General features: G+C 41.6%; 2 protein-coding genes across 9 annotated transcripts; both read right to left on the bottom strand.

Moving 5' to 3' along the window:
* Positions 1-267: 267 nt before the first annotated feature.
* stx3b (syntaxin 3b) lies at positions 268-14,694 on the bottom strand. Of its 7 annotated transcripts, XM_060063422.1 has the most exons (12): positions 14,280-14,693; positions 8,838-8,912; positions 8,609-8,708; positions 8,047-8,121; positions 7,714-7,784; positions 6,945-7,053; positions 6,789-6,862; positions 6,497-6,631; positions 5,583-5,693; positions 5,195-5,305; positions 981-1,060; positions 268-876 (listed from the first exon to the last, which is right to left on the bottom strand). In XM_060063422.1, exons 1-11 carry the CDS (start codon positions 14,307-14,309, stop codon positions 983-985), a joined length of 969 nt encoding a protein of 322 aa, XP_059919405.1. In that variant the 5' UTR covers positions 14,310-14,693; the 3' UTR covers positions 268-876; positions 981-982. The 7 variants fall into 7 exon arrangements, 6 of the variants coding, with proteins under 6 accessions (XP_059919405.1, XP_059919403.1, XP_059919404.1 ...); XM_060063420.1 differs by lacking the exon at positions 5,583-5,693; XM_060063417.1 differs by lacking the exons at positions 268-876; positions 981-1,060; positions 5,195-5,305 and adding exons at positions 1,506-2,792; positions 3,972-4,077 and having other exon boundaries at positions 14,280-14,687.
* A 1,344-nt stretch (positions 14,695-16,038) lies between these two features.
* ran (RAN, member RAS oncogene family) lies at positions 16,039-19,063 on the bottom strand. 2 transcript variants are annotated; one of them, XM_060063431.1, is made up of 7 exons: positions 18,958-19,063; positions 18,141-18,195; positions 17,926-18,010; positions 17,177-17,302; positions 16,866-17,053; positions 16,586-16,756; positions 16,039-16,379 (listed from the first exon to the last, which is right to left on the bottom strand). In XM_060063431.1, the coding sequence occupies exons 2-7, from the start codon at positions 18,174-18,176 to the stop codon at positions 16,335-16,337; spliced, it is 651 nt and encodes a 216-aa protein (XP_059919414.1). In that variant the 5' UTR covers positions 18,177-18,195; positions 18,958-19,063; the 3' UTR covers positions 16,039-16,334. The 2 variants fall into 2 exon arrangements, with proteins under 2 accessions (XP_059919414.1, XP_059919413.1); XM_060063430.1 differs by lacking the exon at positions 18,958-19,063 and adding an exon at positions 18,747-18,778.
* Between the last annotated feature and the right edge of the window lie 6,301 nt (positions 19,064-25,364).

Raw genomic sequence — 25,364 nt, forward strand, 5'->3', positions numbered from 1 at the left:
CACGATTGGACAAGGAAATTGCTATTTATCTTTATCGCGAATTCATTTCTGGAAGAAGTGTACTGCGTCCCAACGTTTAACACAGACAGACGGACGATTAATATTTGTTAGGCACAGTTCGAGACATGGCTTAGCGCTTCAGAACTGAAAGAATTGTTTTCATTGTATTGCCTGTCAGTATTACTAGGTGTATCTCCACCTCAATACATAAACATGAATAATGTCAGTTGAGCGGCCACAAAGCAAATCAAATAAGCAACACACAACTCAGAGAACAGATTTTATTTAATAACTATCAACAATTTCTTTACATGAAAGACCGTCTCTTAAACTACGTCAGCATCACATGACACACAGAAAGTTCGTAAAAACAATTTTCACAACGATAACAGATGTTAAAAGTTATAGACATAATGGCACGGGGCACATACATGTATCTGACTGGGCAATCGAAAATCAAGTTATGTCTCATTTATGCAGTGAGGTGAGGCGCTTTAGTTCATTTACATCAACTATATTTAAAAATATTAACTTTATAAACATAACAAACGCAAAAACCTTTGGAGACAACCAGAACGGCAAAAGTTAATACGTAATTATAAGACGTCTCGCCAGGCGGCGCCTGAAGTCCAGAATAATGAGGTTGGGTTAACGCCCGCTATTCAAATATGAACATAAAACAAAAACACTGAAATCAAGACATTTATCATCTAAAACATATTTTCCAAAACTTCATACCGAAAATGTAATATAATTCGAAGTGGAGGGTGTGGGAATTAGGGATTGGATTTGGTCATTCAAATTCATAATAAATAATAAATCCAGAGGAAGACAGGGACTTATGTTATGCAAGTTCTCTCTGGAAGAAACATTTTCCTGTAAAGAAAGCAAAGCAGAAGAAAAGGTAAATGGTTTATGCAGTAATCAGTCAATGTGAATCAACAATGTTATTCTTAATGTATTTGACCCATTTCCTCTACCTTTACGAGAAGAAACTATACAGGTAGGAGAAGCCAACGATTCCAATGATAGCACAGCACAATGTGATCATCATCTTCTTCTGCAGCATGAATAGAGATCGCATTAGAAATAAGAAAAGCGTGAGCATTTGGGGTCGGATGTACCTCTGTTGATCGGCAGGTTTGTGGTATATGACAGGCTTTAGTGATGAGCCAGAAGGGGAACAGAGGATCGGAGAGGAACAACGTGTGGGTCTGTGTGTGTGCGTGTCTGTGCGTGTGCGAGTGCGCGTGTGTGTCTACGTGTGGTAGCATGAACATAGAATAATTAAAAGGGACTTACCTTCACTTTGAGAGAACAAGAGGCACATAAGTGTAGGCTGCTAAACAATAAAACCAAGTGCGCTCAAGCTTCCCAGAAAATAAATGTAATCCAAAACACCGGACAAAGAAGTGTACCTTGCTTAGAAAGTGTCTTAACGTCGCTCGCAAGGCATGCTCGAACAGAGAAAAATAACTAACTCAGAAAGACACATTGTACGTACATTGATTAAAAAAAGTAAAATATTTAATTTCTTCATCAAAAATATTTGGCATCATATAACTTAAGAGTACAATTAAACAGTTAAAGCACATAGCTACTTTTTGGCCTCCCTTATAAATTATACAGAACTAATAAAGTAATAAGCATGGATGTGGAAGTCTGCTTGTCAATAGGGTATTATTGGTAATTGCGAGTGGAAAATCATTTGGACTTATGAATTTAAAGTACAGTATGGCTGATTTATTAAATATAAGCAGGATAGCATTGGCTTTGGTGTTTCCTGTGAAGCAGAGTAATGTTAAAATAACCTCAAATGGAATTGGTTATCACCACACCATGCTCAAAGTCTGATGACCGTGATGTCAGACATTGAGCAAACTTCTGAAAAGCCATTATTATAATGAATCTTATTTGATGCACCGACTCATTCAATCGGGATTGCATGAATAAGACTAGTACAGAATAAGAGAGGCTTCTCCACTCATATGGGAGATGTATCAGTAGAATGTGTGCATAATGAGGTACTCAACAAAAAAGATGCAATTGATAATTAACACGATTTAACCATTAATGACAGATGATCAGAAAGTGCTGAAATGTTTCTTCCCTCCATGGGAAATAAAATGCTCAATGCAGGAGACGATGGATAGCTTCACATCAGAGGACGTGTGGAGGATTATAAGGCACTGTGTTGTGGCAGTGTCGTGTTGAAATATTAGGGAACCGAGGAATAACGTTACAGGAACCGCCCGCGTCTGGTCACCCAAAGCCACTCTTGAAACTGAGGGACATAAATGAAATTATTCGTTTTTTCTTCCAACATGTATACAAACATTTCATGTGTATGTGCTTGAAAGTCGTGGCACTGAACCCTCATGTGCAGTCAAAGGTATGTGTACTCTCAGCTCCCCGACCCAGGGGGGCCAATGTCCCCCCACAGACCATCAGGACTGAATGCACCCTATTATTCCAGTAAGTTTCAGCAATCAAACTCTTTTCCATACATTACTGGTTCCATCCGGTCTAGGTACAGTCCAGTGGTCAGAGACAGAACAACACGCTGTATGTGTCCTATGCTAATATTAAGGGTCTTTGGGCTAACGAATGTGATCCATCTGTAATAGATGGGCTCTCTTTCCACCAGCTGATTGGGGGCCGGGTGGGAGGGGTGATGATGATGATACTGAGGAAGAGGAGGAGGGTTTGTGTTCCTATAGAGTCTGAGAGAGGATGATGGCGAGGATGACCACAGCGATCACAGCACAGACCACAGTGAGGATGATGGTCTTCTGTAGACAGAGACACAGAGATGGAGAGGAGAGGAGGGTTAATGATCAAGTAAATTTAGAGAACAATCAAAGATTGAAACTCCAAACAGGGAAAGCAACTAACACATGATTGGCAGTTTTCCACTGGTGTAAACACACGTTACCCCTCACTGATAGTGGGCCTGTTGGACTTATGGCAGAGCACCAGTGTTCCTGCTGCCAGGTAAGCGTTCTTAACTTCCTATATAGGAACGCTATATAGAAAGGCGTATATACATGCTATTTAAAAGGCTCCTCCCACCGGCATACGTTACTTTGTATACACAGAAGAGGATATATCCTATCGGAGTATGCATTGATCTTCATCCAGAGTTCATCAAACCGTAGTTGCATAACTCTGGTTTTATACTGCAACACTTGCATACATAAACGGCACAACCCGTTAAGGTCCACCTGTGTTGACTCAGATATGATAAAACAGTGATCATGGCTAAGGTTGAATAGTCCAAAAAATGACATCCTATGCCTTCTCCTTGACCCCGATGGGAAAGACGGGGATAAGAAAGGAAGCACCTTTTCTTAGCATTAGGGGAATTCTACAAGCACTTATCCTGGCTGCCACTTATGCGTCATTGTTCTTAGTTAGGAGCCTTCCCAAGCAATGAAGACTATTCGGCAGGAGCCAGTTCTATTGCTAATGCTGCTTTCTTATTAAATTAATTCCTGATGTCATGGTAAATTAAGCGTGTGCTTGATGTAGTGCAAGTCACATCCAAGCGCACCAATTTGAGCCAATGATGAATTGCAATGTTCTGCATTTGTGTTGCTGTTCTGCAAGGTTTCAGTGCGTCACGGTTCAGAACCATTTACCAAACACCCGACCAAATAAAGAAGTACTTCCTACAACAAACTGTTGCTTGTTTCTCTAAATTCAGGTTGGCTAGAATTCATTAAATAAGAGTTGTGCGTGTGAGTGGGGATTGGGGAAGCAACACACCCAAAAAAAACAAAGTACAACACAAACAAAACACACCCGACATAAGCCAACAGGACAGTGCGAGCAAACATTCCCAACAAATGTAAATATACCACGTCCCCACGGCGGCCCACATTGAGAGAATGCAACCCCTTCATCCAGAGCTGGTGGACAGACCCACATCTACTGCAGTATGGCAGAGGCCACTCAGGCCAGGTACTCACCCTCACTCTCTCCTCCTCAACATCACTTCAGTCCTACTGACAACCCCACAATGAGCGCAATAATGGCCAGCAGTATCAGCACTATCACCACTATGATCACCGTTTTCTGTTGGGAACAACATCAAGGTTTCTCATGAGTCTGTGATCACACATACATCACACTGTGAGGCCTCTTTGGATTCATCAACGTCATTAATGCGGTTCATTATCCCTCGACAATAATAGAATATCAGGGTTTTAAGACAAGTAAAATGTCTTCTGCAAAATAGAACTGGAAGTCCAAAAGTTAATTTTATATTACAATACCATAGAAGCTCAATGTAACAATGTCATGCCTTAAGTGTGGCAAGGTGAAGCCAGTGTACATGTCCACATCAACACATTCCTTTGTTGCACCCACCACAACATATAAGCAGACAAAGAACCAAATACAGGCGCAAAATGCTTTTTGCACCTATAAACCGACATAGCAATTATACATGAATAATCAAGATGAAACCTGGAGGGAAAAACTGGTTAAAGAAGCTTGAGCACAAGAATATTGTGAAACTGTCAAAAGACAGGAAGAACGAAGCATATGTGCATGTGATTGTGTGTGTCAGAGGAGGGTTTTTGAGGAATGATTTGACAAGGTTCCACAAGGTAAAAGAATCATCAGACGCAGGGATCATGGTCACGTTTCAGGTAAGTGTGGAGGAGGGAGGTAATGATGGCTTGAGGTTTGGGTGGAGTTGGATCTTCGTGTCATCAGCCTGGTTTCCCAAAAGTATTCCCGTTGATATAAGAGGAATGCTCACCCTGCACACTGCTGTACTGCAGTGCAAGCGGCCGTGGTCTCTTACTACATCAATGGGTTGGCCAATCGGGGACTCCCAGGCCAGAGAGATGATGTCATGGATCTGCCTTATGCCTACAGTTCCTCAATGGAGTTAGTAATGGTGTTTAGGATCTTCTAGCGATGGGCAACCGCTCTGTCCATGTGTTGGCATTGGAAAAAGTGTGGCTCCACAGATTACAAATTAGGATTGGAATTACCGTGCAACATGTTTCATTAAACTGATGAAATGGATAATGGTTTCCCATGCTGTCCTGCTCACTAATACACCCTCGTGCAGAAGTGCCTACACTGATTATCCTCAGTCCCCGCTGGGGTCAGCATTACGGGGGGCTTTGGGAAACCGGGCCGGTGGTCTTGTCCAATCACATGGCGCGCCTCAACTCACACGCCGCGCCTCCTGCTGGAATTTAGCCGCCTTCTTGGTGTCTGCCACCGCCCGCTCCACGAAGCCCACCGATTGGTCCATGTTGTTCTCAATCCTGTCAATCATTCCACCCTGACAGAGGGGTGTGTGTATATACGTGTATGTGTATGGGTTCGACAACAATATAAAAAGCAGAAAGAGATAGAGAAATTTAGAGGTCAATATACTTGCGTGTGTGTGAGGTCTGAGGGCGTGTGAACGGCGTGACATAAGGAGAGGGATTCAGGTGTTAAGTGCTTAGAAAAGTATAAGCAGCCATAGGGGAATAAGGAAAGAGGCAAAGGGCCTTCACCGGAGACCGAGCAAGAGCAGCTGACCTCATGAAGTGTAAAGGAAGAAAGCAAAGTACCTTCCGGGCCTTGGTCTGGTACCTTACAGCCTTTTTGGTCTCCGTTTTGGCCACCTCTATGTGGTCCACCGACTTGGACACATTCAACTCGATGTTTTCAACAATGTCTCCCTAAAGAAAATAAGAGACATACGAAGAATTAAAGGCAAAGTGGTAAGAGGCAAAATAAGATAGTTCAAGTTGGTGAGTTCTCAACACTTTACAGATGGACCTAATGAGATGAACAGCTGAATGGTGTGGTGCTCACAACACATAACCTCAAAGAGACTTTCACATTGACTTTAGCAATACGCTTTGGGGATTAGTGAAAAAAGACTGGACACAATATGTACATTATCAAGAGATAAGATCACATCATAATAACACAACAAAGACCACATAGCGGGGAGATGGAGAATCCTTACCTCGATATGAGAATTGCCTCAGGGAAGCATGAAGCAATCAGTAAGAAATAGATGTTTACATAGCCTTTCAGAGAATAGTACACGCTGCTTTATACAAAACACGGCATTTTGACTTAAAATAGAAACAATGAAATACATCTTTGGACTTCTCTGGATGTATTCAGCGAGTACTTTACAAATTCATTAGAAACCAACCTGGACATGGGATAAAAACTAAAGACTGATACTGTAGTCTGACTGCTGAGCAGGGATTCATTGTTAAGCAGATATAGCTGAGCATATATTGCTAATATTATTCCTAATATAAAATGTATGCATTATATATGAATAAACTATGTGAATCCTGGGTGAAGTGTGAGGTTTTGCAGAATATAGATAGAAAGGGATTGGTTAGATCTAAAGGCCTCCGCTCCTTAGAGGGGAAGCATGGGGATTGATTTGAGTCCAGGCCCAGCAGTAGGTACCAGGCCCAGGCAGAGCCGCCGCTTGGGGAGGGACCAGTGAGCGTACCTGGCTCTCGACCAGCATGGCGATGTCCACAAACATGTCGTGCAGCTCCTTGATGCTGCTCTCCAGCCGGACGATGTCCTTGTGTCGGGCTTCGATCTCGTTCAGGGCCTGCTTGGAGATGCCCGAGTCCACGATCTGCAGAGTTGAGCAGCTTTAGAACACTAGTTTTATTATGAAAGATCTAGCTTTTAATGATCCAAAATACATTCCATGCAATGAAAAGAAAATGATGAATATTTAATATTACAAACGCCCTCAAATCTCTGTGACGTGCATGACAGCGGGAGCTCACCCCTGCGGTGAACACGGCCGCGTTGCCGCTCTCCAGCATCTCCTCCAGCTCCTCGTCCGTGGTGGCTTTGCCAGCTGAAAGGTTAAAAGGTTATGAGCGATGAGCATTAAGAACCCTCCAGAAGGTGATTAGTGTGGGAGTCGGTGTGAGCCTCACTGATCTCCAGCTGCCTCTGGATGCGGCCTTTGCTCCGCTCCCTGAAGTCCACCTGCGCCTCGTTGTACTTGGTCATCACCTCCACAAACTTCCTGGAGAGCACAGCATGCTGGGAGGACGCCATGAGTGATTGAGGGGGGGACCGAATTAATGACTCAGACTGGATAACTATTGCTTGATACAAAATTATTCTACTTTCGATGCTCCATAAAGTCGGCCCTATGGTCAACCACTCTGCACGGCCACTAGATCAAGTTTATTATCATCATCCATTTTTCAAAGTGACGCAACTTTAGTACACAAAAGGCAAAATGATCACGTTGTGTGGTGCTGTGCTGTGGGTTGTGCAGCTCATTGACCTGTGATTTGTGTTGTTGCGTGTTCATTGAGGTGTGTACCTGTGATTAGTGTTGCTGTTGTGTGTTCACTGAGGTGTTTACCTGTGATTTGTGTTGTTGCTGTTGTGTGTTCAATGTGGAGGTGTATACCTGTGATTTGCATTGTTTATGTTGGGTGTTCATTGAGGAGTGTCTACCTGTGATTTGCGTTGTATATGTCGTGTGTTCATTGAGGAGTGTGTACCTGTGATTAGTGTTGTTGCTGTTGTGTGTTCATTGAGGTGTGTACCTGTAATTTGTGTCGTTGATGTTGTGTGTTCATTGAGGTGTGTACCTGTGATTTGTGTTGATGTTGTGCAGGTCATTGAGGAGGTGTGCACCTATGATTTGCATTGATGTTGTGCGTTGTGTGTACATGAGGAGTTGTGTACCTGTGATTTGCGTATCCTCATGTCGGCGGAGACCCTCTCCTGCTCATCTGCCTCCAGGTTCCTCTCGATGGCTGAAGGATAAACACGAGTCTCATTTCATACAGTGTTGGATAGTTAGTGTCGCGCGGAATGTTGTATTGTTCGAATGCATGATGTTATTTTTAGTACTGTCTTGCCTGAGTGTGTGTGTGTGTGTGTGTGTGTGTGTGTGTGTGTGTGTGTGTGTGTGTGTGTGTGTGTGTGTGTGTGTGTGTGTGTGTGTGTGTGTGTGTGTGTGTGTGTGTGTGTGTGTGTGTGTGTGTGTGTGTGTGTGTGTGTGTGTGTGTGTCTCACTCTTGAGCTTGTTTCTGGCGTTGTTGGCCATCTTCTTGATGTCGTTGGTGATGGCCTCCAGCTCATCCTGTGTTTCTGTGTTTGCATGGACAAAACGTAGTTATCTCGAGCTTCAAAGTCCATCACAGATCCTAGCTATACATGAGATCACTAGCCTTTGCTAGTGATCAAAGGCTAGCAGATGCTTTGTTGTTATGTTCAGTTTGATAGAAAAATAAATGTTTCGCATTTTAACAGCCTGAAATGGATAATGAATCCAACAGCTGGTGGTAAATAGGGGCTCTCTAAAATACCTCCTATGAAATACAAAACAATATCAAAACTTGGGATTGGGCCGAACATTGTTTAGCAATGACAGAGCCAGAATGTTCACCAGCCTCCTGAACCCTCAGCTAATTCTGCCTTCAACCATTGGAACTGGTATGACGGCGTCGCCATGAAGGAGTAAAAACAACCGTTGGTGGAAACAGATACTGGCCCTTCTCTAAAGCCAGTAAAAGATGATAGATCAGCCCTTGTTCTGCCAGGAGAAGGAGCTGGGTGAGGGGGCAGGCGTTCGTACTCTGGTCAGACGTAGGAGCCGACAGGATGACCGAGTACAGCTTCCTGACCTCGGCCACGTGGTCATCGATCTTATCAATACTGTTCCTGATGTCCTCGATCTGCGCAGCCAAACACACACAACCAGAGACACATGAAAACTCTAGCACACAAGTCAGGCTAATACACACACACACACACACACACACACACACACACACACACACACACACACACACACACACACACACCTGACAAAAGAAGTCATCCATGAAGGCTGCGTTGTCCATGGAGATCTCCACCTCATCGTCATCTTGGTCGCACGTCTTCAGGGAAACAAAGGTTTTACAATTTTAAATATAGGTATATGGGGAAGGAAGAGGCCCAGATTATAGCAGCAGGCTGCTCCAGGTATCTCCCAGGTGGAGCCCTGAGCAAGAAGAGTATAGGGATTGTCAGTTTGCTTAACCAGTGCATGAAGTTTAAAGGAAAGTATAAAATAAGAAGGACAGAATAATCTTCAGTCCAACGTGGGCATTCAATTATACTGGAGGTCCAGTTGAATCACAACACAAGATATAACTCACTGCCAAAAAGAAAAACTTCTCAATTGAAATATCAACTCCAACATATTCACTAGCAAATAGCGCACCACACAACCTAAACAAGCAGCATGCGTGGCACTTTTCTTCTCCTCTTTATGAAATGATCACAAAAGGCCCAGGTATCACAGACGGTAACGCAAGCAGCCTTCACTCCCCCCCTTTGTATCAGCTGATCAATAAAGGCCCAGGTGACGGTAACACAAGCAACCTTCTCTCCCCCCTGTGTATCAGCTGATCATAAAGGCCAAGGTATCAACGAGGTAACACAAGCAGCCATCTCTCCCCCCCCGTGTATCAGCTGATCAATTAAGGGTCTTAATTGATCAGCTGATACACAGGGGGGGGAGAGATGGCTGCTTGGGTTAACTTCAACTGGGCCTTAATTTAAGGTCCAGTTGAAGTTAACACAAGCAGCCTTCTCTCCCCCCTATGTATCAGCTGATCAATAAAGGCCCAGTTGACATTAACAAAAGCAGCTTTCTCTCCCCACCTGTATCAGCTGATCAATAAAGGCCCAGGTGACGGTAACACAAGCAGCCTTCTCCCCACCCCCCTATCAGTGGGCGGAGCATTGCAGCTGCCTCTTTCACGTGGTCACAGGACCCCCTCGGATAAACACGCTTGCTGCAGCAGTGACAGAGAATGATGCCACAGCGAAGGGAAAGCCCTGCTACAGCCGACTGGGAAGGAAGCCCAACTGTTTAACCAAGATCAATAACAGGACACAAACCCATGATATGGCGCCACCGTCAAGTGAGAAATGGTAAATAAGGAAAATGAGATAAATAATAATGAAGGAGGCTGGAAATACTGTAGCAGAGAGTGGTTGTCAATAGTATTCAACACTTCCCTTAATTGCTTGTCCTGACCAAAGTCAAGGTGTTAACAATAGTTCATTCTTCTGCCACCTTCTGACCCAATATGAGCTGGCAGGGTCTGCACTGAGGAGGTGGAGCTCTGCATGTCGACAAGACGAGGACCTCTCGCCTGCTGGAGTTAAGTAAATACCAGCATGTACCGCCTCAACCCGATATTGTTTTAAGATATGCCCCCAATGGCTCCTATCGATCTGTATTATAAATCATACTTACAAATGCAAAGATAAAGGGAACAAACTTCCGCCAAAATAGCAGTGTCATAGCTAGTATTGCTGAGCTGGCGGACCATAGTCAAACCGGCTGCATTTGTCATTGCTCCTATGTTAAAAATACACATGTACAAACAGGCCTATATCACAATCATATAACAGAGGTCCCTATTCAGAAAGGCTGGGATTTCCAACCTTTTACACACTCCCTTTTCATACATTTGAATTGCAAACATGGCCCAGATTAAAGTTCCAGCCAGCATGTGTGGGACGATTTAACAGCGTTGTGAATTTACATTAATTAACATTGAGAATGCCTCGTCACAGCAAGCCATTTCTACCTGAATAACTCCCAGGTTGTAAAGTGGCCGTTCTCGACACACTCTACCACACACGTTCTGCTACACCGAGATAAGACAATGCAGCCATTTCCTTCCCATTCAGCGAAAATGAAACGGTCCAAAAAAAACAAAGAAAGAGTTGCTTTCACCCCCAAGAGCAAACCGCATTCATGTGAATGCTGACAGCGGCTATCAGCAAATGGAGGCAACTTTAATAAGTTAGCTCAACAGTGGCCGCGTAAACCTCAATGCAATTTGAATATGTAGGTCAACTCTCACTGTTGGATTGAACGAAAGGAAGCTCAAACTGATGCAGCAGGGTGAATCTGCTTGTAGTTTTATAAACTCAACAGTGTCATGTTTGTAGTTTCCATCGTTAAATACTGAGAGTCTTGTAGGTACAAATAACTTCTTCTTTATGTAGAAAGGCCTAACTAGGGACAGGTTGGACATCTGGTATGAAAGAAGACAGCTGTTTACCGGTTTCAAATACGTACAATAAAATAAGGTCAAGGCAGACACTTTTCTCAGTGACCCAACAAAGGGGTTTATTAGATATTGACAACTGGTTACAGTATCTTGATTTACTTATTTGAGGTTTGTATACATCGAAAAACCCTTAATGGGAAATTCCACCACCATTCGATATTGCATTCCACATATTTGTAGCAATCTATTTGTAAATGTACAACGACATAGTAGGCAAGAGTTTAACCCGAGGTTTCCTCAAATTATACAATGAAGGAACCAGTTTAAATCTGTTTGGGTCAAGGAGTCGATTGGTAGCCCAGTCAGAACCATGTTGTAAAGCCATCACTCTCGTATTACGGATGATCATAAAGGTGGCCCCCTAGGCTGGACATGATTTGGGAAGGGTTTCTATGGAGGCTTGGCCTCTTTTTGTTACGTGGATTGTTGAGAGCATTTTAGAGCATTGTTATGATGCAGTGTAAATTTCAGCATTACATCTTTGTGACGAGAGAACAGCCATTATTATATTGTCCCAACTCGTAATGGGCATGCAGACTTTCGAAAAAGGCTGACCAATCGAAAATGAACACAAAAATGAACAAAATTAACACAATGTTCACGGAACGCTGAAGACCTCAAATGTCTTAAGCTTGGGAGGTTTTGGTTTAATGTAATCGTATGTTCAATGAGTTTGAGAGGCGTTGTAGAGAGGTGGCTCAGTGACTTCCAGGTACCATTTACATACAACATTGTTTGTTAGCGCCATATTTACTAAATATACTGGGAGGTTATATGTCCTCCCCTGGATATTACGGCTTTGAACACTGATAGCCACTTCAGAGACTTAATCATTATGACTTTTAATAAATATAAAATGGACACAGCAGTAATAAAGGTTCAATAATACAAAATGTATCAGTTATTAATACATTGATTGTTTTACATTTAACTTGATATCTTTGCTCTTTCTGTATTAGTTTAATTCGTATTCAGTGTATTTTCATATTGACCTTTACCAGGATTGGGGTCAGGATTTATCTCAATGTTGTTTTTAAAGGTTATTGTATCATTGTTAAAATGAATACATTTAACCAGTTATGTGTATTATGCATGTTGCTAAATGGGTCTTTAAAATGTAAAATTATATTTTGTATTAGAAAGATTTATACAATTATTATATTATACAAAAGGACAGAATCTGGTTAAAATTCGTTGCTTGTCATAATGCTGTGTTTGAAATAGAAAATACAGAAATAAATAAATTATGTGCTCAAACTCGAAGATGGTTTAATCATATAAACCTCAAATAATACTAAGAACAAGATATAAAAATGGATATCCTGGATTTATATTTTGGTTTTGTGATTAACTAAATAGAGTTAAACTAGATCAGAATACGTTTTTTATGCATCCTTGTCAGCTGTCTATATAGGATGCATCACACAACATTAAAACAGAATCAATCGATCCTCAATAATTAAACTGCAGCGTGCGACCACACTAAACTGCACTGAAGCTTTACAATATGTTACATAATCTGGTCCCAGCGCATCTCACGTGCAGACTTCCTATTGGATGAATTGTGTAGTGGCTTAACACAATTTAAATCCCCATGTTGCAGAGCAGCTCCAGACCAGAAATAGATCAAAGGTTAAGACAGGGACCGGTCCACAGCCACGAGAACAGGTGGACGCGGACGTGGATCTGAGCGGAGACACTGACCATGACCTCTGACCCCTCCCACATCACAAAGGGGACCAGTAATAGCAACAATCGATGGAAGAGCATTCCAGTGCTATTCCAGGTCGGGGTGTCCAATAGTGTCCAGTAGGCAGGCAGACAGACCCAGGGACAGATGGAGGCTGCTGGGGCGGACAGACCCAGGGACAGATGGAGGCTGCTGGGACAGACGAGCAGCAGGAGGAACGCCCTCATCACGGCCATGGGAATGACTGATGCATTATGGGATACACTTCTCCCTCCTCTCCTGCCTCCTGCTGTACCTCTGTACATTTGAAGTTTAAAAATCACACACAAGATGATCCGATGTTGACTTTAAATACATATTATCGTAAACTGTACGTTAATGTGTTTCAGTAAAGCTATTGGTGGAAAATACATACTTTTTTTTTTTAAATATGTAAAATTGACATGAAATACCATCAAGGTAAAACATTATATGTTTTGTTAGTGTTAACGTTAGTGTTAATTTCCCAAGCCATCATTAGAGTTATTTCACATTAGACAATGGAAGCAATATTCTGTATGTGGGCATGAAATGAACATTAGCCTTGGGTTGCTTATTGGAGCAGTCGATTTAAGACAAGGAGAGTACTGAAGTACAGAGTAAGTCCAGACTAAAAGGGATCTAGTTTCCTGCTCCTCTTTCCCACAACCCTCCCATTCTGAAAGACAGGTGTGTCGCTGGTGAAAGGTACACAGAAAAGTCCAACAAGGGACTTTCTTTATAGCATTTGCCTGAACCTGTGGCCTAACAGCCAATATATTTAATTCAGCCATATAAATGATAGGGGGAGAGAATGATACTATGTGTGATACATCACATGTGTCTGAAGACACACAAACGTCTACGACTTGAACGCAGCAAATACTTGGTCACCAGTCACAGTGTCTATGGTAACACACTGAGGCCTAACCCAGACTTTAGGCAGAGCTTATTGTAGTTAGAGAGGTCTATCCCTGCTCGATAGTAGACAGCAGTGTTGAGAACGAAGTACATCAGGTGGAGTGACAGGTGCCTGAGACTATAAGTGAGGCCTTACGTCACCGTATTGAATTCATGACAACGTGTCGAGAATGTTAACTTAAAATAAATAATCAGGAAAAGTGTTACACTTGACGATCGTTAGAAGGAAGACAAATTAATGGACGAGAGAGATAAAGGATCATGCGAAACAGCTTACAACTCAGCAATGTATCAAAATCCTATGAGCGAAAACAAACTAAACCGATTCTGAACGATCCTATGAGTTTATGGCCGGTTTGGAACCATCGACCCCGACGTGATCGCCACAGAATTAAATGTATACAGACGTAGGCTAAAGGTTTGAATGATCTGACATTTACTACCAAGAGTTAAAAGATGAGCCCGGGTCTGTTTTGTGATTAGATAAAGGAACTCTCAGTAGAGGAAGTGTAGAGACGTGAGGAAGTCTCAGGTGAGCTCACCGCTTTGAGCTGCTCCAGGCGGTCCTTCATCGTGTCGGGTCTGGAGCTCTGGAGAGAGGCACTGAATAAAGACGGTAAAGCGGACTCCTTCAGCCGATCAGTTCTCTCCAGGGGGGTTCCACCGCCAGGGAAAACTTGACTTTTCAAAAGTCTAGTCCCGGGTGTCTCTGAAGAGGACGGTATCCGCTAGAAGAGATGTTCTGTGAATTCTCCATACAATATGGCTGCTGAGGTTAAAGCGTGTGGTTTCCGCTAAATCTCATCGCCCGAAGGATTAAAACAGCAGTTGTGTCCAGCAGCATAATCTCTCTCCCTCTTTCTCACTGCTCGCCCAAAGTAATCATTCTAAAACGCACTTTATATTTGACGCATGCGTGCGGAGGACCTCTTTGGCTCTTGCATGAGGCCCCTCCCTGGGCAGCAGGAGGATGTGAACCTGCTCAAAGGTCCCTGGGCAGGAGGATGTGAACCTGCTCATAGGTACCTTGGCAGGAGGATGTGAACCTGCTCAAACGTCCCTGGGCAGGAGGATGTGAACCTGCTCAAAGGTCCCTGGGCCGCAGGATTTGAACCTGCTCTAAGGTAGCGTTACGATAGGATTATTGATAGGGGTAACGATATATGTCCTGAAGGTGTTGGGCAAATATAGAGATCGAAAGGGCACGAATGGAGATATCGATCGACTGTTTACTTTAGACCCGCGCGCGCACGCCCGTAGATTTTGGGAGAGCCCCACTACGTCACTTTTTTCCCATTCAGCTCGCGGAGGTTTCATACGATACTCGAGTTTATTACGGCCAGCGACCGTCCGCTTGACGTTGTTTACCGCGTCTCAGCCAGAAGAGATACGATTTAATCAAACGTTGTCTCGACAATTCGCACATGTTTATGAACTATGCTGGAAGGGCACTGCATACAACTTGGACAAGTTGTCGCCAAACGCGCGGTTCTTTAAGTGTTCAATTAAATCTGAAATGGGTAACGACGGAATGTTTGGTTAAGGTATGAACACACATGGACATACGAGTGACACCGTGTGGCCGAATGCAGCGGTTACTGCCTCCGTCATAACAGCATGAAAGTGTCATTTCCAAGTCTTATTTCAGAGTTTAGTCAGCCCATAGATGGTTGCGCAGCCAGACACATGTCATGCTTCAAGTATTGATGGGTGTACCCATCATGACCTGGGATACAGAACCGTGTATAGAAAATGTAAAATAATGCAGTTCAAATACGTAGACATATAGAAAAGGTGCAACCAAACGGGTGCCGTTTTCAGGTTCATGGACAGCTCATGCATTTAACTTCGTTATACATGATCTGTATCCCCTTGCATGTTATATATACATATACACAGTACTATGATCTCTTCAGTTCGACTCAATTAGGTTGGACAAGAGCACTCTCATAAGCCACAACACATTTAGATACAGCCAGCATTATATCTCGCACTAGCATTAAATAATTTGACACAGCTGATTTAACCATGTCCATTGAGTTTGCCACAATGCTCACTTTAATATGCTGCAAAACTGATTTTATTCTTGCTTTGAAAGGTGAACTGTTCCGTTTACAGATCTTTCAACTAAAAGATTAATCAAATCTGTCAATATTCTAATAAAGATCAATGTGTCCCTTGGTCTGAAAGTTTGATTACCAAATATTGGTGGAAAAACTGAAGTGGGTTCAAGTATATGTAAACAGTTGAGTGGAACCATTTGGTCTAGATAGCTCATATATACACACACACACACGTCGGTGATTGTATATTGTGAATGTTTAATTCAAATTTTTCCATAGTGCTTCCAGTGGGAAATACAACAGCATTAAGTAAGCTGGCTAAAATCTCTGGAGGGTGCTTGAAGAGGAGTGGCACCTTTCCATGCCAACAACACTAGGTTGGGTCTGTCTTATGCCATGAAAATGGAAACGCAACTTCTCCAGCAATTTGTCTTGTTAAACACAAAAATGTTCAAATAAAAAATAAATCTGCAACAGGGGTTTACAGTAAAAGGGTCCAAGGTCAACGGTAGGGGCATGGGCGCTGGTAACAGGTTAAAGCTCCTCATCATCATCTGGGAGGGCTGTGTTGGAGGCAGTCTGAAGAAGGAAGGTTGATGTAAATACCAGCATGAAAAAAGTAAATTTTGACCTTGTGAAAGGATGGATTCAACTTAGAGAATATGATAAATACTAGATCTTCATGAGGAGCTGAGTTGTGTTGACAATATGACATCACATTTTTCAGGTAAATTTAATTTAATTCGGTCAAGTTAAGCTAGGGTCCCAAAGGGGAGGGTACTTACTCTTAATTCATCCTCGTACTGGGCAGCGAGGTTGGGGTCCATCTGGACCTCTGGGGGGGCGAGGGCGGGCATCTCTACAAACTCCAGGTTGGGGTCACCCACCAGTTTCCTCGCTAGCCACAGGAAGGGCTTCTCGAAGTTATAGTTGCTCTTGGCTGAGATGTCGTAGTACTAAGGAGACATTCGACACAAGATGCATTGTTTTTTAAACTGCCCATCTTCCAGTCTGAGGTGATGGTCGCTGGACTTCAGAGGTGATGGTGGATGGACGTGAGGTTACCTGCAGGTTCTTCTTGCGGTGGAACACGATGCTCTTGGCTTTGACCTTCCTGTCCTTGATGTCCACCTTGTTTCCGCAGAGGACGATGGGAATGTTCTCACAGACGCGGACCAGATCCCGATGCCAGTTGGGCACATTCTTATAGGTTACTCGGGAGGTGACGTCAAACATGATGATGGCACACTGAGCTAAGGGAGGGCAAGTTCAATAAAAAGGTTAAAAACATGCAATCTTTGGATAGAAAAGACAGGTTGAGCATTTATTTTTTAATCACCAATTGTTTGTTGATTTCCTAAAGAAACATGGCGTACCTTGGATGTAATAACCGTCTCTGAGTCCGCCAAACTTCTCCTGTCCAGCCGTGTCCCACACATTGTAGTTAATCTGCCCTCTGCTTGTGTGAAACGTGAGGGGGTGAACCTCTACTCCGAGAGTGGCTGGAGGAGAAAGGTCACATACATAAGTTGAGGAACTCTTTCACCTTTTCGCAGTTACATGTCAGAGGTGATGAGTAGTTTTGGCCCCAATAGTATAGTTGTAATTAACAATCTGGAAATACAATTAATGGTCAGTTTGCATCAATGGCCACTGTTAACATTCAGGTTCTTAAGCTTTAAAGGGGTTGTGTAATGTCACCACATTCGTTTGATAAACCATTACAAGCAGATCGAAAATCTGCCCTTTCCTGTGTTTCAACCATGACATCACAAGATGTCCACTGAATAGAGCAGTCTACCAGTCTACCCAGGCAACTATAGCTAAAGTTGCTCATCTATCCATCCTACATCTAGGTAAAAACTCACTTGGGATTTCACCAAAACACAGGAAAGGGCAGATCGTATTGTTATGATGACTAATCACACCCAGTGTCATTATATAACCCCTCTAATTTGGTCTCCTGGATTTCTAATGCCCATGCATCCCAGTTATGTGACAGGATTTGTTACTACAGATGACTGCATTATAGATGGGTGTAATTCGCACTCCGACAGTATGTACTTGTTAAGGTGTCTTGGTGTGTACGTGTTAAAGATTTCGGTCCCAGACCTAAGGTACTCACCAACATATTTCTTCTCGAACTCTCCTGTTAAATGGCGTTTTACAAAAGTAGTCTTTCCAGTTCCTCCATCGCCGACCAACACGAGCTAGAAGAGAAGCAGGGTCAGGCTGGCTGGTACTGGCTAGGGCTGGTTCTACACCTGGTCAGCAGACACTCGACTATTCTCCAATGAAGACTGGATCATTCATAATAAACCATAAGCCATAAACACTCACCTTGAATTGCGGCGTCTGCGAGGGAAAGGCTGCCATTGTGTCTTCTTTCTGTGATCTGAAACAATGAGGACGTTAGCTTCTCGCCATCACATGCGACATGGATCAGCGACAAATTCACCAGAAGTCTAATTTAAATGCGGTTTGACCGAATGATTTCGAAAAAGTCTAACAACAACATGTTGAAGATATCCGCTCCTCCAGATGGATATCAGAGTTTGGGCGGCACGACTAGCAGCTAATGATCCGTTCTAGCATGTTCCACGATAGCCACATTAGCGCCTTGCGTCATCCTGGAAAGTTACTCGTTTTTTTCTGCCCAAATATAAATCACACTATCATCAAACACCGGATCTATCCCCAGATGTACAATAACACTGAGACACGGTTAGAGAGACTGGTCTGGGTTACGTGTTAGCTAGCGTTAGCTCGATGCTACACACGAGCGACACTGCGCGCGGGCGGACTCTACATGTTCCGAATCGGTTCAATATGTTCCTACATTGACCATTTATAAAAGAACAGCTACAATAATCTATTGTGGACTGAGTTCACGTTAAGAATGCAGCCCGGGTCGCCCGCGGTGTGCAATAGCCTGTGTGCTAATACGTTAGCTGCAGCAGCATGGAGCCTTCCTTTATCACCGCTCAGGACAACACCGATGGTCCGTACTTTCCACGAGGTACTGCGCTACATCACTGCATTTACGGTTCGTTTGCATCTTAAACCTGGTTTTCCTACTACCGTTAAATTAATCCACCGTATAAATGAGATCCACCTGGGTTTAAATGTACGCTATGAAGCACCGATGCTCACTTACCCGGCGTTGCAGCTAAGAGAGGGAGAGTAAATGGCGGAACGTTCGCGGGAGATTCGGAGTGGACTATATATGGGCCGTTTCCGCCCTGGTCACGTGGACTAGAAGACGCACTTTCCGCCTGATCACGTGACGCTCTCGGCTGAAGACGATGCAACTTCTCACCCAAGAACTGTATCGAATTTGTGAATAAAGAACTTCCCAAGTAAAATAAAAAAATTAACCATATAAATAAGGGACTTATCTTTACCATCGTCAAAGTAACATATCACATCTTTAAGAATAAAGTCATGAATGACCATGGGTGGACGGAAAATGAAACAACTTAAAGGGACACTGTGTAAAAATGACTCCCATCTAGTGGTACAATTGTATATTGCATTCAAACTAATAGTGCTCGCTTGTTCAAAAACTACGGTGGGCAGTATGTGCCAAGAAGCTGTGTCATGACATCCAATACTACCTCATCGAGTCATTCGAGTGATGATGAGGTTCGTTATTTCAAACAAATTTCAAACTCCATTGAATCATTAGTGTAAGCTAATGATGCATGAGTAATTATTCCTCGAGCAAGATAGTGAATTATTTCAGTCATCATTCACGCTGGCTCAGAGTGAAAACACGTTTGCATTTCCTGTACCACGTAGTGCTTTTTGTCCCTCTCTGCAGTTCATAGACCGGAAGAACATGGACGCCTCCATGAAGCTTACCCGTCCTATGTAACTACATATTAATTATTCTTCGCTCAGGAGGATAAGTGAGATTTTTGGCAGAGATAATTTTACACCAATGAGGACTTATTTATGAATGAATACGTTGATTTGAGGTAATAAATGACGTAAAATATTACACAGTGTCCCTTTAAATCAGACCAAAATTTCTAGGTAAATTCACATTAAAAAAAAAGATGGGCAAATGTTTCATCAGCGAGTCCACAAAAGAAGCAGGAGCTATCAACATCCATATATTTTGATATTATAGAATTTACCGGATAGATTTTATGTAACATTTTAAAATGAATTTATTTTACCTTGTTGGAAATACAACATTTATGAGGTAAAAGCCACGTCTTTTTCCAATTTATGTTTTCCAAATGCGAATTCCAGTAGAATTTTCCTCTTGGTATAATTTTGTTTTTACTTTGCAATATTTGACGAATTAATCTATTATTAAATTTTTTATCTTTTAATTCCATGCCATTCAAAGACAATGTAGGTATATCATAGGGAGTATGTACTTCATTAAAACAAACATGACTCATAATCAGATGAGACAAACCTGAAGGAATAGCCTTAGTTACAGCATTTAATTCCTTGAAGGGAATAGGAAAACTGTGCTTTGTTATAAAGTTCTCATACGACATTATTGAGCCATGTTCATCAAATAAAGACAAAATATTTACAATATTTATTTCAAACCATTTTGGATAAAAGAGGGAAGTATTTTTAATAGTTATATTATTATTTTTCCATAGGAATGTTCTGTGAGGAGAAAAGTTGTGGGTGTAGCATAACTTCCAGGCAAGAAGAGACTGCTGATGAAACTTAGACAATGCAACAGGAAGTCTGTTTGGTGCGTAATTACATATCAAAACAAAAGAGAGACCACCAATTTTATCAAAAATGTGGTTAGGGATGAAAAACCATAAAGAATTTGGGTTAGCTAAGCATCTTTTAAGCCAGTTAACTTTAAAAGTATTACCAGTATCGATGACATTTAAAACTTCAAGACCTCCGTCCGCTCTATAGATAATACTGCTTTTTTAAGTTTGTGTAGTTTATTTTTCCAAATAAAATCAAGGAATAACTTATTAATGACATTGGCTGTGGAGTCATTAACAAAAAGAGAAAGTGACGGATAAACAAAACGAGACAACCCCTCAGCTTTAGATAATAGTACTCTACCCTACAATGTTAAGTCCCTTTGAAGCCAGAGATTGAATATATTTCTAGTTTTCTTAATTCTCTCGTTAAAGTTCAAATGTTGTCTAACTAAAAGATTTCTTGTCATATGAATACCTAAATAGTTCACTGCATTCTTTATAGGAACATTGTCTATTGATGTTTCCTCACACTCATGCAAAGGCAATAATTCACATTTAGATATATTAAGCTTTAAGCCTGAGGCTGAAGAAAACTGTTCAACTAGCTCAATAGCCTTTGGTAATTGATCTCTATCTCTGAGGAAAAGGGTTGTATCATCCGCCAGTTGCAAAATTCTTATTTCTCTATCAAATATAGATATGCCTTTAAGGTCTGGATTTTGGGCAATATTTATGGATAACAGCTCAACAACTAAAATAAATAAAAATGGCGAAATAGGGCAACCTTGCTTTATATCAAATCTTTGAGACGTGTTGAAGTTTAATATAACATAACTATTAATTCCTTTATAAAACATATCAATTATTTCTGCAAATGTTCTCCCAAAACCAAAGAGCTTGAGACATTCTATAAGAAAGCCATGTTCAATGGTGTCAAATGCTATATAAAAATCTAAAAATAGAATGAAAGCTTTTTAATGTACTTGGTCTGCATAGTCAAGTAGGTCTAATACAAGTCTAATATTGTTACTAATACGTCTATAATAATAATATGTCATCCCTCTTTCCAGGTTTTTTTTGTAGAGTTTAAATCACTTTTTAAGTCCCTTTCCCTGTTAAAAAATAAAAAAGCATTAGATTTATTGATTGTTATCTAAATTTATTTCATGAGTCTCCTTGACAACATGTAAAATGTATACTTCTAATGAATTAATAACTTTTTAGCTAGAATTATTCTTTATATTTTCACAAATGTTTATTAATGTATTTTTTCCTCCATCTTTTATTTATTTTATATATTCATTTATATAATTGTTAGGATAATTAATGTATTTAGTATGTATGTGTATGTTTATTGTATGTAGAATACTGAACTGCTCTCGGAGATTGTATTGCATAATTGTTTTGTTTATTGTAATTGCAGAATTGTTTAATAAAAAATAAATAATAATAATAATAAAAAAAAATAAAAAAATAGAACTGTATCGATATTTGTGTATTTTCTTGAAAATTAACTTTTTCTTCTATAACATTTAGAGAATGCCATATATATAGTCCTGTCAGTCTGTATTGTGAGCATAAAAAGAGGATGGACACAGGCTCATCTCACACCCTTTAATTTAGGGATGCATCGAAATGAAAATTCTTGGCCGAAACCGAAAACCGAAAATGAGGAAACCAAGGCCTAAAACCGAAACACCGAAAGAAATTATTATGACTTATTATTAGTATTATTAGTACCATTTAGGGTTGACGCGGTATACGGTATGTTGAGGCCAACACTGAGTTATCTTTTATTATTTTTTTCCAGTAATACATTTTTTTGGCCGTCATCTTTAGGCCTATTTGATTAAAAAAAAAAGTTCTGCAGTTTTTCTTTGCACTGTTTTATTTTTGTTTTATTTTCTTTTCATTGAAAAAAAAAAATACAAACCTAATAGATAGGCTACCTAATAAAGCGTTGGAACGCACAAGACCGGTAACCATAGCAACGCCTGTAAAACAAACCCTGCGAAGCCCAATCCCTAATAGAGCTCCCCGCGCTACGGCCATCCGGAGGCGCACAGAGCTTTTGGCCATGATATTATATATACAATTATATTATACTATTATACTGTATATAGAACGTTATAAGACGCTGTCGCCGAGAATTGGCGCGCTGCCAGACGCCTCAAAACTTTACCTCAAAACTTCGGTAAGTAAATGACTGCAGCTGCATAGCCCATTGCCAGGCATGGAGTTGGACTGCTGGGACTCGCAGGCAGTAAACAGACAGTCATCGGTGCAGGCAGTTAACAGACAGTGATCCTATCGGTACAGGTAGTCTGCCTGTATGTTAGCCGCTATAACAGACAGTGAGCCTATCGGTACAGGCCATTAACAGACAGCCTGCCTATCGGCACATGCAATAGATCGGTACAGGCAGGAGTAAACAGACAGTGAGGCTATTGGTACAGGCAGTAAGCAGACAGTCAGCCTATTGGTACAGGAAGTCCGCCTGTATATTGGCCTCTATCTCAGCCTCCCACAAGTCCCCGTTGTTGAGCAGCTTCTCCTTTGTACAGTAGCTCCTCGTGGGTCTCCGTTGAGAACTCAATGTTTGGGCCCTGGGAGAACAGGAGGAATATGGACCAAGTTAAAGGCATGGAGATGATACACTTTAGAGAAAGATTTGGTTGCTATACATTCATATTATGATGCCACCGAGCAAGGTAATGATATTGAATTCTGTGTTCAACACTGAACACGACCAACTCTGTAAAGCCAGTGAAAGATAAAGGACATCCACCAGGGGGAGGTAGTTGAAGACAAAGGACATGCTATCCAATAGGGGGAGGGAGTTGAAGAAAAAGGACATGCTATCAGAGAATGTCTAATATGAGGAGAATGGGCACTCGCGGGTTAGTTCCGGTTTTCTGGACTGGTTGCAGTAATAATCTCTGACCACGCGGGGCGCTCGTAGGCGAGTCCAGAATGAATGGGAGCCAACGGGGTTTTATCCTCAGAATCCACTTTTCTCACAATGTAATTTTTTGTCAAGTAATTTGAAAGTTGCTATCAAAAGGTGGGGCTAAGATAATAAACTCAGCTGAATATTTTATTTTTTAAGGTCACGTATCTGTTCTAAAAAGGCGTTAAAAACATGCGATGACGTCACACATTGTCATACTCTCAGAGGTACTGCTTTACGGCAGTTTCTAAAGCACTTCCCTTTTCCCGCAACGATAACACCAGCTGTTGGACTTGGAGGTAAGGCTTTTTTTTTGCTTAATACCCTAGTTACAGTTTTAGTGAGCTAATGTAAAAAAAAGAAATGCGCGAATGTTTTACATATGTATGTTACTTACAGAGAGTGTTTTTTCTAATCCTCACTAGTGCCGATGATAAAGCTTTTTTTTTTTGTAACGATTATGAGCCATTTCTTTCTCCTAAAATAGAAACCTGGATTAGAATCATAATTTTAAGACTGCATCAATTTAGTTTACATCAGTAAACAATCTGCTAGAGAGCAGTGTTCTGTTGTACTCCTCATGCCTCTTCCTTTGTTGATCTCTACAGTTGGACCTTGATGCTGTGACAACGGACAAGTCTTTTTCCTCTGTCCTTTTCCCCTGCCTCTGTTCAGTATGTTCAGTGTTGTTAAATCATTTCGCTTTGTTTTTATTAGTTACTGTTCTTATTGTGTTCTTGTTAGTGTGATGTTTGAATAAACTTGCCTGTTGCAATGTTGGTATAATGTTTGTATAATTACACAGTTATACAACTGTTACTGTTTCAATGTGACCCAGACCATATTTCTCATTTAACAAACATGTGTAGCTTATAATGTGTTGCAGGGCAGAGCAATTATATTCAATGGCTTAAAACAAACCCATCTGTAAAGATCAGTGAATGCATAGAAATCAATGACAAGTGGTGTAGTTGTTAAATCGTTAACTAACCATTTGTATGGAACAATCGGTTAAGGTAAGTTAAGTGCTTGAGTCTCGACACTTTAGAGAATGTCTAGCGCGCAACTTGAATAAGCCATGTGCGATATTACCCGGGCTCCAGCGCAACTTTCCTTACCAGGTGAAGCCTCAGGTAGCCTAGGACCATTCATACAGGAGCAAGCAAGAACGTTACCTTTTTCTGTCCTTGGGAAACGAAAAGACGGACAATCCGTTTCCACTGTAAGTGCAGTTTATCATTGCACATTTACGAGGCATTTCTTTTTTAAACTATCTTTATTTTCGAAAAATAGACAATGACGGATGAAATGATATTGAGCGGGACATTGACTGTATTATTTAAGGTGGTCATACCGTACCTACCATGTATATAACACATTGGACATTGAACACAAGAAATGGAAGAAATTCCATTCATGCCCATGTACTTTCACCATACATACTATCTAAAAAATAAAAGGGCCTGCAGGAAAATATAAATACAGTACGCAAAAATTTTGTTAACACGTTTCTGATTGCTCTTCAGCTTCAGATGCCGTCGAGAGGGGTCTCTGGTCGTAATCAGTCGCAAGTCCGTCCCTGACCAATCAGCATTCATTAGCAGAATGCTAGCGTGTATGGCCAACAACGGCCCAAACTGTAAGAAATCGAAAGGACATAAGTTCTCACTCATTTGACTTTTGAACCATAATCTATATTGAACTTTCGGAATCTACAATAAAATTTGCGATATTTCAACGACAAGCAGGTGAAAGAGGCATAATTAGCCGTCTAGCCCCATAGACTCCCATTCAATCTGGACTCGCCCGCGATCACCCCCAGTGGATGTCTCATGGAACTACAACCAAAATCGGTACAATGGGGCGTATAGGGAGTGCCCAGGCTCTTCGTAGACGGGCTCTGATGCTATCCAACAT

The sequence above is a fragment of the Gadus macrocephalus genome, chromosome 10 (assembly GCF_031168955.1).
Source record: "Gadus macrocephalus chromosome 10, ASM3116895v1".
NCBI lineage: Eukaryota > Metazoa > Chordata > Actinopteri > Gadiformes > Gadidae > Gadus > Gadus macrocephalus.

Bases quoted from the DNA above. Each gene is read 5' to 3' on its own strand.
- stx3b (XM_060063422.1), bottom strand. From the start codon at position 14,309: ATGAAGGACCGCCTGGAGCAGCTCAAAGCG. The intron at 6,863-6,944 runs GTGAGGCTCACA...TTAACCTTTCAG, and splicing joins CCAGAGGCAGCTGGAGATCA to CTGGCAAAGCCACCACGGAC. The intron at 6,632-6,788 runs GTGAGCTCCCGC...TCAACTCTGCAG, and splicing joins CGGCCGTGTTCACCGCAGGG to ATCGTGGACTCGGGCATCTC.
- ran (XM_060063430.1), bottom strand. The intron at 17,303-17,925 runs GTGAGTACCTTA...TTTCTCCTCCAG, and splicing joins GTTCGAGAAGAAATATGTTG to CCACTCTCGGAGTAGAGGTT. The intron at 16,757-16,865 runs GTAACCTCACGT...ATGTCTCCTTAG, and splicing joins ACCGCAAGAAGAACCTGCAG to TACTACGACATCTCAGCCAA.